A 17,267-nucleotide genomic window follows, 5' to 3' on the forward strand; every position below is an offset into this window, starting at 1 on the left:
TTATAGTAGTTAATGAATAATATGCTTTAAGATGAATAACTGACTAATAATTTTTGCTCAGTATGATGTATCAATATAACTTTTTCATATTAGGAAAATTGTCTACAATTTGTATGGTTTACAAAAAAAAAAAAGATATTACAATATTGTACTTAAAACGATTACATGTAAAAGAGAAACTTTACTATGATCACTAACAGCCAGCTAATGCTCTAACTCTACCTAGCATATGCTGTCTGCCAAGTTGCATTATTGTAGCTATGTAAGTTTACCTAAATTGTGTGTGCAAATATGAACAATCAAGGAAATTATAACTGTTTCAGACTTGCATATGGACAGCTCAGGGGCCAGTTGTACCAGCTGAATAGGTAGTTTAAAACTAACATGTTGTAGAATTTTTATTGCACTACATACACTTAAGTTATGTTGTAATATTTGGGCATAAAGTGATTGATCATCAAAACAAAAATACTGATGTATTTCACCATCATCAGCCAAATAAAATTTTATATGTACTTTTACAAACGGTGTATTTTAGTAGGGTGACCATATTTGATGACATATCTCAGTTATCTTGGTTGATGTATACATACAGTGCCTTCCAGAATTATTAGTAACTCTAGTGAAAATGAGCAAAAATGAAGAAAATGAGGAGAAGCATATTTTTTTAAACCCCTGTAGCCTCTCCCGATTTGAGATAAAGAGGAAGGAGTGTTCGCTTGATTAAATATAAATGTTTGTTACACCTAATATACACGAGTAATATAAGCAGCATTTTATGAAGAATAGCCTGCATTATTATGCTGTCTGCTGAATGCAGACATATTGAATTGAATGATACAACTCTTTTTAAACTGTTTTGCCTGATTTTGCCTTGTTTTGTATCGTTAATTTGTGTACACACATTTCATTTTTTACACATATGTGATTTAAATTTTTAAGGCAACACTTTTAATTTATTTCACTCGTAAATCTTGTGGGTTGGAAACCATGCAAACAGACACATGACAGTAATTGCAGCATTTCAAGTTAGTGATGATATATGTCATGCACAAGAAAAGATGATAGATGTCATGCACAAGAAAAGATGATAGATGTCAGGCACAAGAAAAGAACAATTTTTGGCTTTTGCGTGCTTGATACTGATGAATAGTGTACTGTATGACTAGTGACAGCTTGTCTTTGAATGCAGATTATATGGTGTATATTTCAGTGTTACATCAAATGAGAGGCATGTGTGAATTTAGCCAAAATGCTAAAAATTACAGTTCTGAACTGCAACTCTAGCCCTAACCAAACACTAAGGTCATGCTTATTATCGACACTCACTGTGCTGCTATCCAGGCTATCCATGTAGACAGCCAAAGTAATGTAATGCCTCATACTCATGTTGGAGATATTCTATAATTAATGCTGACTCAAGTTTCTGGAAATCACAATTTAAATTGAGATTAAAATCTGAGCCAGACTCTGGCACATCATGAGATAACTTTACTGACTCACTTCATTTTTTTTGCACAAAAATTTGGACAGGCCACCATCAGGAGCTTATACAAGTTAAACATTTTTGTTTTTAAGTGAGGTGAACACTTAAAAGGTGTTGAGTGAGAATTAACACTAGAGAAACCTGAGCTCTGGATTGCTGTTGGTTATTTGTTTAATGGATGGAGAGTTTTCTGCTGCATAATAAATGAATGGACAGAACAAGCTCTCTAGCCAAATCCTATTTTGCATTTAAGAAAAGAAAAATGTCCTGACATCTGTGAATTAGGTTATCTGAGCTAAGGCTGAGGCATCGCTGATTAGTCTACATCTTATGTGATTCATAGTCCCTGTACACATGTTCAAGTGGAGATTTGAAGCTAATTGGCAAATCAGATCATTTCTGACAGTTGGCATTTGAGCACGAGTCTCAAGTCTAACTCATCATACTGTAGCTCATTCTGGAATAATCAGGAAAATCCTGCACCCTCTGGCCTAGAAAAATTACATCAGACCTTCTTGGAAAGGTGATAAAAAAAAAAAATGAGTCATTTCTTCTAGTTTCATGCGATCTTTATAATGGAGGTCTTTATAATATAAATTTTAATCGTCCGTACTGTGCTCATGGTTTATATTTTATATGCATTCACCAGCCACTTTATTAGGAAAACCATACTAATACTGATAGGAGTGGAACCTGATGTGGCCTTCTGCTATTGTAGCCCATCAGCCTCAAGATTTGATGTTTTGTGGATTCTGAGATGCTTTTCTGCTCACCACAGTTGTAAAGAGTGGATGTTTTAATTACTGTAGCCTTCCTGTCAGCTCAAACCAGTCTGGCCATTCTTTTCTTGACCTGTCTATTTAACAAGCTGTTTTCACCTGCAGAACTGCTGCTCACTCTATATTTTTCTGTTTTTTTTTTTTCCACACCATTCTGCGTAAACCTTTGTTGTGTGTGAAATTCCAGGGTGATCAACAGTTTCTGTAATATTCGTCAGTCCAGCTGGTACCAACAACCACCAAGTCGCTAAGATCACATTTCCCCCCATTCTCATGTTTGATGTGAACGTTAACTGAAGCTTATGATTTGTATGTGTATAATTTTATGAATTGCACTGCTGCCACATGATGGATAATTGCATGAATGAGCAAGTGTACAGATGTTTCTAATAAAGTGTCTGGTGAGTGTATATGGAGATGCTAAAGAAAAGTGGCCACTTATAATTATTCTTTCTCAATATGTTTTCTTATTTGTTCTTGCATTCTCATCTACTCACTTGGTGTCCTCTTCCACTGGCCAAATTTAATTTCACTACTGAAGAATGCAGGTACTGAGGCCGTTTAAATTACTGAGAAGTGTTTTTCATCTTGCTTGGACATCAGGAATCAAGATGAGTAACTTGCTAATAAGAACAAATTAAAAAGACCCTTGGCAAAAGCAGAGGAGGTGTGTCAGGGATGTTTTAAATGCATCACATGCAAGTGCAAGTGCATCACAACAACAACCAGAGCAGTGAAAACAAGAACTATATACAAACAATGGCTACAAAGTGAAAACAGGCCGACTATGATCAAGGCTGTGGAACACACAACAACACATACGAACAACAACGACAAAAGCTTGACAATGAAGCATACAGAGACCAGGACTTAAATAGGGGCGCTGATTAGGGTTACCACAAAACAGTTGTGGGTGATCAGATGGTCATGTGACATGCTGGGGCATGTCACAGCTATGACAGAACCCACCCAGGGGGTCCTGGACAGCTAGACGAGATGTCCTCCAGCTGATCAGGGTTCTTAGGAACGCTACCCATTGTGGAGCCGGCAGTGGACATGACGTCCAGGCAATGAAGTGGAGTGGTCTCCTCCGCATGGCTGAGGGGTGCTGCAACGTCCTAGGCGGAGCACTTGCATGCAGCAACGGCCACTGTGAAGCCAGCAGGGGGACCGAAGTTCAAGGCGAGGCCAGAGGTTTAAAGTGCTAAATAGTATGTGAAAATAGTGTGCAGCTGCTACTTCCTATAGTGGAGTAGACTGTTATATAGTCTTTAAGAGCATGTAGTTTTGGATGTAGTAGTTGAAGTTAGGATTAATATGGCTAGTGCTTAGGTCTGCTAAGGTTAGGGTTAGAGGTTGAGGTTAGTTTTAGACATAGACATTGCATTATTTAGCTATAGTAAACTGCAGGCCAGTCATAGTACCTCACAAAGATGGTAATTCCTATATGTGTGTCTGTGTGGTTTATAAGCAGTCCTCACTCCAAAATTCCCATGTCCTCCTATGCGTAATTCTTGCTTGTTCATTTTGGTGAATTAGCGTTCTGCTCTGTTTACACAGCTTATAATTTATTGATGTTTCCTGCATTGATCGTCTCCTCCTGTTTGGCTAATGAGCAGCTCATACTTTACCTTTACAAAACCCCTGTGTGATTAGAGCTAATTAGACACTGCTCTGTTATCTCAGCCATAATTAGTGCTCTAGTCCTCACCATCCTGCTCTCTTACACGTAACACACAGAAACCTCCTTAGGATAATATTCACTTTAGGAGTGGTGAGACATCAGAATGTGAGCAATGCATGATTCACTAATCACTTCAGTCTCATTTGCGTCATCTGTCTGGTTTTTTTTTTTGTTTTTTTTTTTGCATAGACAAAGATTTTTTCACATTACAATTTAAATGAATAATTAAAGAAAGTACACAAGTTGTAGTGGCCTTATTATGCACCTTGGTAAAATGTTAGGCATTAAAGCACAACAGACCTGAATAGACATCATTAATTACTCTGTGTCTGTGATTTAATTTCATATACAGAGTATATGAAAAGCCATGCAATGATAAAGTGACCCACTTTAATGCAGTCAGGCTGCTATTAATAGTCCAAAAAGCAGGATAGAAGCTCACTGCATCTTGGCTTGTATAACTTTATTTATCTTATCTTTATTTATTTTCCAGACTATAAGATGTATTTTTGTCCTCTTTTTTCATTCATTCATTTCCTTCTTTTCTTAGAGGGTATCATAGTGGCAACAGGATAAGTTGGTCAGTCCAGACTTCTCCATCCCCAGCGACAGATTCAAGCTCCTTCTGAGGGATCTCCAGACATTCCCATGCCAACTGTGAGATGCAATCTCTCCAGTAGGTTCTGGATTTGTCCCAGGGTTTCCACCCAGTAGTATGTGCCTAATACAACTTCAACAGGAGCCAACCATGGGCCATGCTTGTAAGGTCCCTAAACCACCTCAACTGGCTCCTCTCAATTCAGAGGGGCAGCAGCTCTATCCCATGGTCCTTCCGGACTGTCAAATTCCTCAAAAAAAGCCCAGCAACCCTTTGGACGAACCGCTAACTGTTTGACAAATAGATTAGGCCAGCAGTAGCAGCAATGTTACAGTTATTGTTAATCACAGAGCCCCAAACTTGCCCACTGCCTTCAACATACCTTGCTGAATGTCATTCATTCCAGCAGTCTTTGCATTATGAAGTAACCTCAGCCACAGAGATGTACTCCAACACACCAGAGGTTTCTGCTACTGCCTCCTGAAGGGAAAGCATGCACTCCTTCCGTGGCTCAACAATATCCTTAGTTAAGGTCGACCCTTCCCTCCACTTGCCTAGCAGAGCTTGTACATATTGTACATGGTCTTGTCTGCCCTTTCTGATGCATTTAATGGTGTGCCAAGACATCTTTGAAAGTCTTTTTTTCCATGGTCTCTCCAAACTACTCCCATGCCTGGGATTTTGCTTCTACAACTGATTCTGCAGCCCTTCTGGCTCTCCCATACCCCTCCTTTTTCAACTTAATGGCTTTCCTACCAACTGGCCTCTAACAATACATTCTAGGGTTACTGCCATGAGAGGCATCAACGGTCTTTCTGCCACAGTTTATTGCACCTGACTCTATGATTGAGAAATTGAGCATGGTCCCTTCAGACTCAATGTCCCGGACCTTGTTCAGTACATGGGAGAAGCTTTCAGAGGTGTGAGTTAAATTTGTCTCTCCCTAAATTTTATGCCAGATGCTCCAAAGCAACTCAAAAGACTCTCCTGGGTTTACCAGATAAATCTGGCCAGCAACAAATCCAGCTCATCACTATGTGGTGACCAGAGGACAGCTCTATCCATCTCTAACCAAGTGTCTAAAATATATGGCATCAACTCTGATGATACAATCACAAAATCGATCATTGACCTTTGGCTCAAGGTGCTCTGGTACCAAGTACACTTACGAGCAACATTGTGTTTGAATAAAGTGTTTGTTATTGACAGTCCATGACTTGTGCAGAAGTCTAATAGCATTTCACCACTCAGGTTCAGATCCGATAGACCATTCGTTGCTATCATGCCCTGTTCCCAAAGCAGGATTCCATTGCAAAGGCCTGGCCTATCTAAGACTGTCCATCACATGCCTGCTGTCTGACTGGCATTGCACCTGACCCACAATCTTCATCTTGCAAGTGGTGAGCCTACAAGATGGCCCCATGTTGCTTTTCAGGCACAGCCCAACTGGGATAGATGGGTGGCCTAGTCACCAGACTGTAGAAACCGCTCTCAGGCCTGGCTCCAGGGATGGGTCCTGGTAAGCCCAATTGAACAGGGTACACTTAGATATTTTTTTTGTACCTTTCATGGGGGTCATTAGGATCACTGCTATTTCTCCTTGTAGATCTGTTCACTATGGATGGCCCTACTGGGAGCATTAAATACACAAGCTCCTTCACCACAACAGTTCTGGATCCATGAAGGGAATATTTTTTTGTATTCTTGATTTTTAAAAAATGAATGTTTATTTTTATTTATTCAATTTAATGTTAATTATTAATCAGTATTTTACTCGTATAGCAGAGAGAAGAATTTATACTAGTTTATCAGCAGTAGCCAGTGAGGTAAAGTTAGGTTACTCCAGTAAATTAGCTAGCCAGTATCCTCTTCAGAAAAATTGCAGCTGTTTTGTGTTCAATATTTAATGCCATGTACCCACAAGATAAAACAGGTGATTTCACTCATACTGACTTAGTGCTGTACTAAATGAAATTAGCTGTTCTCTGAGTATAATAGGTGGGAGAGCAGTTGGAGGATCGCCAAAAATGAAATTTACCCAAAGATCTTGGAGATTGTGTTTGTTTGAGGAGTAAATGAAGGGATTAGTTGTATGCATTGCAGAAGGAATTCCTCACTACTTCCTGCTCTTTACATTTATTATGTTGACTTCGTATTGAAGTTGCTAACATGCTAACAAAAGTGTGGTGTCTATCATCCCAAATCACATTCAAGTGCACTAAATAGTGTGCAGGAACTTCATATAGTAGAGTAGCCTTTTGCCATTTGGGTGACAATGGGAAAACGGTGGTATTGAAGCTGTTCTGGCAGCTTGTGGTAACACTTTCCCGAGACATTTGATGTTTTTTCTTTTAGTGCGTCACTTGTCTTTATAAAATACATTAATTAATTAATTTGTTTATCTTTGTTACCTGTTTTATCGTTTTGAGGGTTGTGCTGGATCAGTTGTCTCTCCTGGCAACACTGAAACATATGCCAGCTCATCTCGGGGCATCTCTAACACACACACACACACAAACATACACACACTAGGGGAAATTTAGAGTATCCAGTCCACCTACTGTTATGTTTTTGTGACATTAGAAGAAGCCCACAGGATCAAATTCCTGCCAGCATGCTGCCCTATAAAAGAAATAAATTTCTTGTATAATAAAAATACTCTTCCCTCTGGCTGTTCCAGAATGCTGAGGGATTCAACATGAGCATCCCCATGCCTGGCCACCCTGTGAGTTTTTCTGAAGTGATGATTTCTCAGGCACAGAAAGATGTGGAACAGTTGGAGGCACTAATCTCAGCACATGACGTTGTCTTCCTGCTTATGGACACGCGGGAGAGTCGATGGCTCCCCACTGTCATCGCAGCTAGCCAGAGAAAGGTATATTAACTTTTACTGGTCTGAATAATACATCAGTGAAGAAGTGAATGCATGCTTTTCTAGACTATAATTGGCTTTACTATAGAAAAGTGCAGCTTAGGGTCAAAAACATCTTGCAGTACAGAAAATATAATAGAATACAGAGACACTTGCTTTTGTTCAGGGAGTGCGGGCTTTTTAAATGTTTTTCTGTCATTGCATATTGCTAGCGAAGTTACGAACATAACTATATTGCATTCTGAAATAACTCCTACCCTTAATGTATCTGCTCTTCCAGCTTGTAGTTAATGCAGCTCTCGGGTTTGACACCTTTGTTGTAATGAGGCATGGCCTTAAGAAACCCAAAGACTCAGACGCTGGAGACTCCAGTGCATCATCATCCTTGTCTGCATCAGACTCCTCTTCAGCCTCGACTCCAGCAATACCAGGTAGGACAGATGGGACCACTGAACACTTAACTGTCAATCTGTTTTATTTCCTGTTGATTGAATTTGACAGTGAATGAAATGACTCCTCAGAACCTATCCTAATGGTTTTTAAATATATAAATTATAGAAGGGAGTGCCCAGTTCTGTCTCTAATGAATGACTGTTATGATTACTGAAATTACAGTTTGGCAGATTTTAACTGGTTGCACCCATTAAAAATGCATCAGCATAAGTAGTATTTCCGTGATGACTCTCCAGGACAACCGTTTTGCCAATATTATGCAATTTTAACTCCAACAGCTTTAAGTCAGTCAGCAGGCATACATTTATTCATTCAGCAAAAAGAACACACCATTCCACTGTAGAAACACCACTGACCAGATGTTAATATACGTTGCATGGAAAAAACATGAGCTATTGTCCCAAACTGTAAGAACAAGATGTTCTATGATAAACTGTGTGTTATGTTAACCCCTAAGAATAAACATTTGGAGGATAAATATGGAGTGGACTTTGCTGACCTTTTATGAACATCAGTATAGCACAGTTGTTTAACCCATATATAATCAGCTGCACTGTATGTGTGTTATGTTAACCCCCCATGAATAAACATTTGGAACCATCATAAAATATTTCAGAGGGGGTTCAAACCCTAAATTCCCTCTTTCAAATCCCAAAATGTATCACCCAGTGTGGAGACCTATACCTTTGTGGAAAAAAGAAAAGTTGATGGAGTGCAAAAACAAGAGAGATGTGTGTTCTTTTTTTTTTCCTCTTTATTGGAAGACAAGTTGGTAACGTGACACATACTAAATACTCGTGTTACAGTGAGGGAGATAGGAAATCAGCAAGTGAGTATAGAAAACACAAAAAGAGGTGACACAAGTTTCTAAAATATGATTGTAGGTATTAAAAAGTGTTAATGTGTAGTTTGTATGTATTTAATGATTGGGCATGTACTGTAGCTAATGGTTCAGGGTGTGCGTGTTTGTGTGTATGTGTGTATGTAAGATCATGTGTGTGTAGGCAGTTGTAAGGATATCTGTATGAAATAAAAAAGAAAAAAAAGGCAGTGAAAACAGCCATAGCAATAACAATTAAAAGGAAAAAAATTCTGTTGGACTGCCCCACATCTCCCCTCAGCGAGACAGGCCCCACGAGGAGTAGGTTATGAAAAGACGCTGCCAGGCCCAGGACACGCCCATCATCCCCACCCCCACCGGTTGCCCCCATCCCAGGCAGGCCAGCATCCGCACATCACGCTTACCCTATTCTCTTATATTTTTCTGTCCGTGTTTATATTAGACGTTCATATGTCAGTACTCAACAAATGTGATGCATTAAAAGAAGCAAGTCGTGCAGTATGGAATTGATCCAGCCAGGGCAGAAGATCAAGGGCGGAAAGGCGTGTGCATCCAGGGCCCCACCCCCAGTACCCCAGGGAGGCCCATCCCACCGCAACTCACCAGAGATACAAGCCTAGGCCAAAGATTTGCTTAATGAGGCTCAACTCAATCAATCAACTAGCATATTTAAAAAAAAAAAAGAAAAAAAAAAAAAAGAATTTTTAAAAAATAAATAAATAATATATATAATATACTAATAATAATGAAATATCATAATGACAATGTTAATATCAATGATAGGCACAGCAGCAACCTGCATAACAATAATAGTGATATTGATAACATCAGTAATAATTAAGGACGTGAGCAAACATAAACAAATAAGCAAATAACGAGGCAATATAATATCTTATTATGTGGAGTAAAATTAAAAGGGAAAGAATAAATAAATAAATAAATAAATAAGGATGTACGTGGCATCAGTCTGTATTTATTTAAAGTTTGAAATGGTTTAGGAATGGTTTCCATTTTTCCTCGAAGGGCGGCGTGCAGCTTTTATGGAGAGCTGTGATTTTTGTCATAGATATATATTCTGTTATTAAATAATTCCACTGATTTAAATTGAGTAAGCACTTTGACTTCCAGTTTTATGCACCCAAATTGCATAAGTGATTATCTGTGACACCCATGGCACATGTCAGTATCGTCAGTATCGACTAATCCCATTTTGTATTTTTTATACTGAGGGATACTTGTTGTGTGAATGATTTTGTATTGGATGAGCTGTAAGTTAGTATTTGTTGTCATTGTGAATGTATTTTTACAAATGTCTGTTCAGAAATTGAATGTTGGAGAGGTGGAAAGATCACAGTTCCATTTAATTTTAGGGACATATATGGAGCTATCTGTATTGACTAGTAGTTTGTATAGTTTAGAAATTATTTTTTTTTATCTTTAAATTGGATTCTGTCATCTAATATCTTAGGGGGATTAAGTGTATTATCTGTTATGTCGATTTTACTTCTAATAATTGGTTTAATTAGTATATATTGAAAAAACTGCTGGGACCCAAATTAGTTTTTCTGGGCCAAATCTTTGAATGTCAGGAAGTGATTATTGTGGAAGAGATGATGAAGATGCGTAATTCCTTTCTGTTCCCATGTGCGGTAGTAAATAGTAGTCTTGTAAAAGTCTGGAGTGTGCCAAATGGGGGTATATTTACATGGTGTTAGAGTAGAATTGGTGATTCTCAGAGCTTTCCTCCAGGCTGTCAGAGTTGTAGAGATAACTGTGTTTTTAAAACAGGTGTGGTTCTTGAGCAAAGTGTTGAAATATGGCACATCTGCAGGTGTGAGGTTTTTACAGTGTGTGTGTTCCAGTTGTATCCATGAGATGTTGTTATTGCTTTGATGAATCCATTTCACTAAATATTGCAGTTGATTTGCCAGATAATGTTAATTTAAAAAATTGGTGCTTCTAAAACATTTTATAATGTAGAATGTTTAATTTTTGCTGTTTTATTCCTCCAGTAAAAATGGGAGATTAAAGAATTAAGCAATTGAAACCATTTTTCTGTAGGCATAACAGGAAGCATTGAGAGTAGATAATTAATCTGAGGGAGAATTTTCATTTTGATCATTGCTATTCGTCCTATTAATGAAAGAGGAAGATTCATCCAACGTCTAAGGTCACCAGCTATTGTTTTATGCAGTGTAGTATAGTTAAGTGAGAACAACTCTGACAGCCTAGAGGAGATGCTAATGCCTAAATACTTAATATTTCCAATACGGAGTGGACGAAATGAATCCTGAGCTGCGGAATTCCTGCCGAAGTCTCATCAGAGAGCAGGAGTATGGTAGATTTATTCCAGTTTATTGTGTAGTTTGATATTTTGGAAAAAGTATTAATATCTTTAAATGTTTCCTGAAATGAAGATTTAGAGCTCTGCAAATACAGTAAGATATCATCCGCACAGAGACTAATTTTCTCTTGTGCATTTATGGTATGAATTCTGTTGATTTTACTATTCTGTCTTACTGCTATAGCAAGCGGTTCTATGAAAATGGCAAACAGTGAAGGGGAGAGTGGACATCCTTGCCGTGTTCCTTGGTGAAATGTAAATGCAGGCAAAGTAATCCCATTTGTGGTGACTGTGGCTTTTGGTGAAGTGTACAATATAAGTGTACATCTATTTCCAATGGATGAATGACTCCCCGAAGCCTAATTTATGTAATGTTTGGAATAGAAATGTCCAGCTGACCTTATCAAATGCTTTCTCAGTGTCCAGTGATGCAGTGATTGTATTAATTTTGGACTGTTGAGAAATATTTATCAGGTTGAATAGTCTATGGATGTTATCTGAAGAGTACCTTTTTTTTTTTTTTGATAAAGCCTGTCTGATCGGGGTGGGTTAATATGGGAGTCACTGTTTCTAGCCTGGTAGCTAAAGCTTTTGTCATTATTTTCAGATCTGTATTCATTAATGAGAGGGGTCAGTAACTGGTAGGTTGCGTTGGGTCTTTGTTCAGTTTAAGTAACACTGTTATAGCGGCCATGTTCATATCCAAAGGGATTTTAGATGTGTGTTTGATTTCCTTTGTCAGTCTATTGAATAATGGTGATAATATGTCCCAGAAGTGTTTGTAAAATTCAGCAGGGAAACCATCAGGTCCAAGTGATTTATTATTTGACGTCTGGAGGAGGGCTTTATGAAGTTCTTCTGATGATAGAGGAGCATCGAGAGTGGTAGCTATTTCTTTGGTGAGTTGAGGCAGATCTAGGTTATTTAAGAATGACTATATTTCTCCTAAATTTGGTTCTTGTTCTGATGAATATAAGTTATTACAGAGTGTGCAGAAGGTATTGTTTATTTCCAGTGGACCTTGGGTGATTTCTCCTGTTGAGTTTCTTATTAAGCTGATTATTATTTTATCTTTTTTACGTTGTAAAAGATTCGCCAAGTATTTACCTGATTTGTGATGTGTGTTCTATGAGTACAGGTTTATTAGTACTCATCAGTACTAATATTGATACTGAAATGAGCAACCTACTTAGTATTAAACAATCAGGGACAATAGTGTGCATGAGAATTCTTTATAACATAAGCTAGTTGATTTAATTTAAGTGCATTAGCTACAGTAGTTAGTTACCTTGGATTGAGTAAGGTTGCAGTGGAGAAGTGCCAGTTTTGTTTTTACTTTGTGCAGCAGTAAGTGTGTGAGAATCCCTTGTTGTCAGTGACTAATAGTGACTGATCATCAGACACAACATAGTGGTTAAGCGTTTTAATTTTCAATTTTCGCCTAGTGTTGCCTGTAGACACTTTTTTCTCGAGTAGTCAGAGTTTGCTGCAGTGTTAGTTGCTGTTGTGCTGCAGTGAGCGTTGCTTTCATTGCCGTCATTAATTGTGAAATACTTTCAGATTACTGTCATTTCGTGTCATCAGTTCATTAGCATGGCAATATTCACTAGGCTTACACAACATAGTATCACATGGTATTGTGTATTGGTATTTGGAGCATTTTTTTTATGAGTAAGTGAGCACAGTATTGGACCATTACCCAATACCAGTATCAGTACTGATGCATCTCTAGTTTAAACGTCAAGGAAAGTATGAATGAAAAATCTAGCATAGAAATCTGATAAAATACTGATCAAACACTAGTTAAACCTGCTGATCAGACCAAGCTGAGAGTTTGCCTAATGGGTGTGGTCATCTATTCACACAAACATGTTTGATTGACATGCCTCTATCCGAGACTCCCAGACTGCTGTGCTAAGCAGAATGAAACACAGTGGTGCAGGCAGAGGGAATAGGGTTTGTTCAACTCAACATGTCCCATCATACCTCATTAGCTTTAACTCATTGGTTTAGCTTTCACTTGCTAAGTCACTCAGACCTGATGAAGTGAATAAATAAATTCAACCAGATATGCATAGTTTTGCTAGCTGTGTGGGAGGAATAAGCGTTATCAGACTTGTGATTTGTGAGAGTAAGTCCAGAAAAAAACATTCTGGTGAAGTACAGGTAGACACTGGAATATCACCAATTATTCAAACTGTGTACTGCAGATTGTGGCCCACAAAACCAACATTAACCTCATTACAAAGCAATCATAGATTTCATTTCCCTTGGGCTTTAAGCAATTTTTCTATCAGGTCAGCTCTATAATTAGATACGTCTTCCATATCTTCCATCTCTTTTAGGTGGGTTTGAGTTTGAGAATAAAATGGATATTCCAGAAATAAAAAAAAAGAGCTATGTTGGCTGCTTGGCTGATGTAGTAAACCAATAAAAGTTACTGAAAGCAGATTATTTAGAATGTTTCTGCTTCAAGTTTTTAAAAATGATGGGTTGAAGAGATTGTTTGGAACTGGCCATGTGTTAAAAACTCAAACATGTTAAACCGTTAAACCTACACACGCAATGTTTTCCTGCTCAGCTTAGGTGGAAAAGCAATAAAAGGAGACAGAATTAAATTCTTTATAATAAGTTTCTGCTTCTGCTTTTCAAATGACAGGTGGTAGAGGTTGTTTTTAGCCATTTAGGCCATTTTAAATGTCGAGTAGTTATAAATTAAAGGTAACTGGCCTTTTGTTAGAAACTGTTTTTCACTTGCCTGAAGGTGTTGGCTGCTAATGCCATTTTGTGGCGTATATACTGACGAGAATCTGAACGTATATATGATCTTCCAATGAGCAGCCGAACACAGAATGCGAATGAAGTCTTTTTTATTTCTTTGGAGACTGGAATAATGGATTAGTGAAACTAACAGTCCAGTCCCCTGCTTTAGACTTTCTGGTTTATACTATACTGTAATGTATAATAGCACATAATGGCTTTATATTTCATTTCTGATTTTATTAAAGGTTGTACTGTTCATGTTTTCAGGAATGTCACTCTTCTCTAACATACCTGGTCATCGACTAGGCTGTTACTTCTGCAATGACGTTGTTGCCCCTGGAGATGTGAGTTTCCATGTTTCTTTTAACAATCATTAGTTCTGATTTGGTGATGGCATCCAAGAGATGTGTCTAGATTTTTTCATCCATCCTTCCATCCATCCATCAATTCATTCAATCCATCCATCCATCTGTCCAAAATATCCATCCAGTCATCCAAAAAATCCATTGAATTTGATCAGTCACTCCAAAAAATCCATTCAGTCTCATCTGTCCTCTTATCAATCTAAAAAAATCCATTCAATTCCATTCGCCTATCCATCTATCCACCCATCCATCTATCCACCCAATCCCATCTGTCTGTGTGTCCATTCATCCAGACATTCATTCAAATCCATCCATCCATCCATCCATCCATGATCCATCTAATCGCATCTGTCTGTCAATCAATCCATTCACTTCTGTCCATCCACAATTTATCCACTCCCATCTGTCCATTGATCACTCAATTAAATTCCAGCTATCAATCCATCCATCCATCTATATATCCATCCAATCCTATTCATCAGTCCATTCATCAGTCCATTCAGTGTGCACATTCCATTCCATGTGCACATGTAAAATTCTGGGGTTGTGTATTGCTTCTTCTTCTGAGACAGTACAATACATATCTTGATAAATGATCAACTGACAGCAGTTCCTGGCTGTTTCAGTATGACGTAATATGATGTGATTGTGCAAACATTTACAGGTCTGGTTCATTTCATTGGTGTAAAAAGATATTTGGTTGCTATAATTAATCCAAAAATTTTAGTCACTTTTATTCATTATCATTTGTCTTAATAACTCATTTGTAACTCATTTTATTGGCCAAATGTATGAGTAATTTTGTTATTGAATTTTTGGCTGAAATATGTGACTTTTTTTTTTAATCCAGTCAACCAGGGACAGGACTTTGGATCAGCAGTGTACGGTGAGCCGGCCTGGTTTGGCCATGATTGCCGGAGCTCTGGCTGTTGAGTTGATGATCTCCATTCTACAGCACCCAGAGGGGTGAGAGCCACATCACATCCACACATAGACCTCTTCCAGCTCAGTCTCTTTTATAAATGGGCAAAATAACAATAGATAAAAAAAAAAACACACCTTCCTTGTATATGTTATACTTATCATCAACCATCAAGCAATCCATTGGTTCAATGGACCCTTTTCACACTTCCAAGTTTGAACCCAGAAGTAAGCAAAAGCAGAGTAAATGACACAGCAAGCTTACTGTGGTAAAATCACATGTATAAATTTACTTTATAACTTTATGCTCAAACAGCAAAACTTTCCAAGAGATGAGCATGACAATATAAATCATGTCAGAACTTTTTCCACCCTCAATGTGAAATTACAGCATATAAAAATGTTTAAAAGTGTAAAACAGTTTAGGGAAAAATAGGACAAATAAAAAAGTTACAATAACTTGCTTGCATGAGTGTGCACATCCTTTTATAATTGGGGATGTGGCTGTGACATTTAGTCTCATGTTCAAAAGTATTTATCATATAGCTGTCATCAATGAAATTATTCTGATTAAGCCCAAATAGAGACCAGCTATTTCTATAGGATTTTCTTCACATCTGCTTGGTTTCATCTGACTGCTGAAGCCATGGTCCGCAAAGAGCTTACAAAGCATGCATAGTATCTCACTTGTTGAAAGGTATCGATTAGGAGAGTGGTATAAAAGAATTTCCAAAACATTAGATGTACATCGTAAAGGCCGTCATCAACAGATAATGGAGAAACTGGAGCACCACAGTGACATCACCAAGAACAGGATGTCCCTCCAAAAATTATAAAAGGACAAGACAAATGTACCAGGGAGGCTGCCAAGAGACCTAAAGCAACATTAAAGGACCTGCAGGAATATCTGACTTGTACTCATTACTCTCAGCAAATTTTTGTATTCCTCACATGTCTGTGCTATGGGGTAGGGTGGCTAGATGGAAGCCCTTTCTCAAGAAAAACATCCAAGTTCAACTAAATCACCCCAAACCATGTGGCAAAATGTGCTATGGTCTGATGAGACCAAGTCCAAAAAGGTATAATAATTCCATAACTCCAAAATTGGGTTGGGTTGCAAAACAAATCTGATCATCATCACCAAAAGAGCACCATACCCATGGTGAAGCATGGTGGTGGCAGCATCATGCTTTAGGGCTGCTTCTTTTCAGCCAGAACTGGGGCTTTTATCAAGATGGAGGAAATCATGGATAGCTACGAATCACAGTCGATTTTAGTGCAAAACCTTCATGTGTCTGCTAGTAAGCTGAAGATGAAAAGGAGTTTCACCTTTCAGCAAGACAGTGACCCAAAGCATTCATCCAAATCAACAAAGGAATGGCTTTACCAAAAGATCAATGTTTCTGAATGACTTAGCCAGAGCCTAGACCTGAATCCAACTAAAAATCTTTGGGGCGGCCTGAAGCAGGCTGTGCACAGGAGATTCTTTCACAATTTGATGGATCTAGAATGTTTTTGCAAGAAAGAGTGGGAAAATTTTGCCAAGTCAAGATGTGCCATGCTGAAAGACTGAGTGGTGTAATAAAATCAAAAGGTGCTTCAACAAAGTATTAGTTTAGGGGTGTGCGTACTTCTACAACTAGGTTATTGTTAGTTTTTTATTATTCATTTTTATTATCCCTAAAAAGTTTGTTTGTATGCTTTGCGTTTTCACATTAATAGTGGGAAAAGGTCTGACATGATTTATCTTAGTTTTATTCTTTTACGTCACAAAAACCGTCCATTTTAACAGGGGTGTGTAGACTTTCTATGTCTACTGTATACTGTGTGTGTATGTCTGTGTCCAATGAGATATAGGATAAATATCAAATGATTGATTAATAAATATCTTAATATATTTTTATATGAATGTAATATGAAAAATATTCAAATACGTACAATGGAATGTGCATTTGTCAAAATGTTACTTGATTAAAAGTGAAAGTATCCAGCCAAAAAATGGACTCAAGTGAAAGTAACGATGTTGCTACTTTTAAATATACTCACTTGCAAAAATGCATGCATGCATAAATAAATAGATAGATAGATAGATAGATAAATAAATGGTTTACCTGTCAGAATAAATTACAGAATAAAATCACAGAAGATAATTTTCATTTTA

At 37.8% G+C, this 17,267-nt stretch overlaps 1 protein-coding gene across 1 annotated transcript in view; it reads left to right on the top strand.

Annotated features, from left to right (window-relative positions):
• The window catches only part of atg7 (ATG7 autophagy related 7 homolog (S. cerevisiae)), a 109,977-nt gene that overhangs the window by 20,524 nt on the left and 72,186 nt on the right, over positions 1-17,267 (top strand). Inside the window, exons 13-16 of the mRNA XM_053227256.1 lie at positions 7,228-7,422; positions 7,700-7,850; positions 14,088-14,164; positions 15,036-15,151. Of these exons, the coding sequence (XP_053083231.1) occupies positions 7,228-7,422; positions 7,700-7,850; positions 14,088-14,164; positions 15,036-15,151 (539 nt within the window). The remainder of the gene's footprint in view (positions 1-7,227; positions 7,423-7,699; positions 7,851-14,087; positions 14,165-15,035; positions 15,152-17,267) is intronic.

Source organism: Pangasianodon hypophthalmus, chromosome 20, assembly GCF_027358585.1.
Source record: "Pangasianodon hypophthalmus isolate fPanHyp1 chromosome 20, fPanHyp1.pri, whole genome shotgun sequence".
NCBI classification, from domain to species: Eukaryota; Metazoa; Chordata; class Actinopteri; order Siluriformes; family Pangasiidae; genus Pangasianodon; species Pangasianodon hypophthalmus.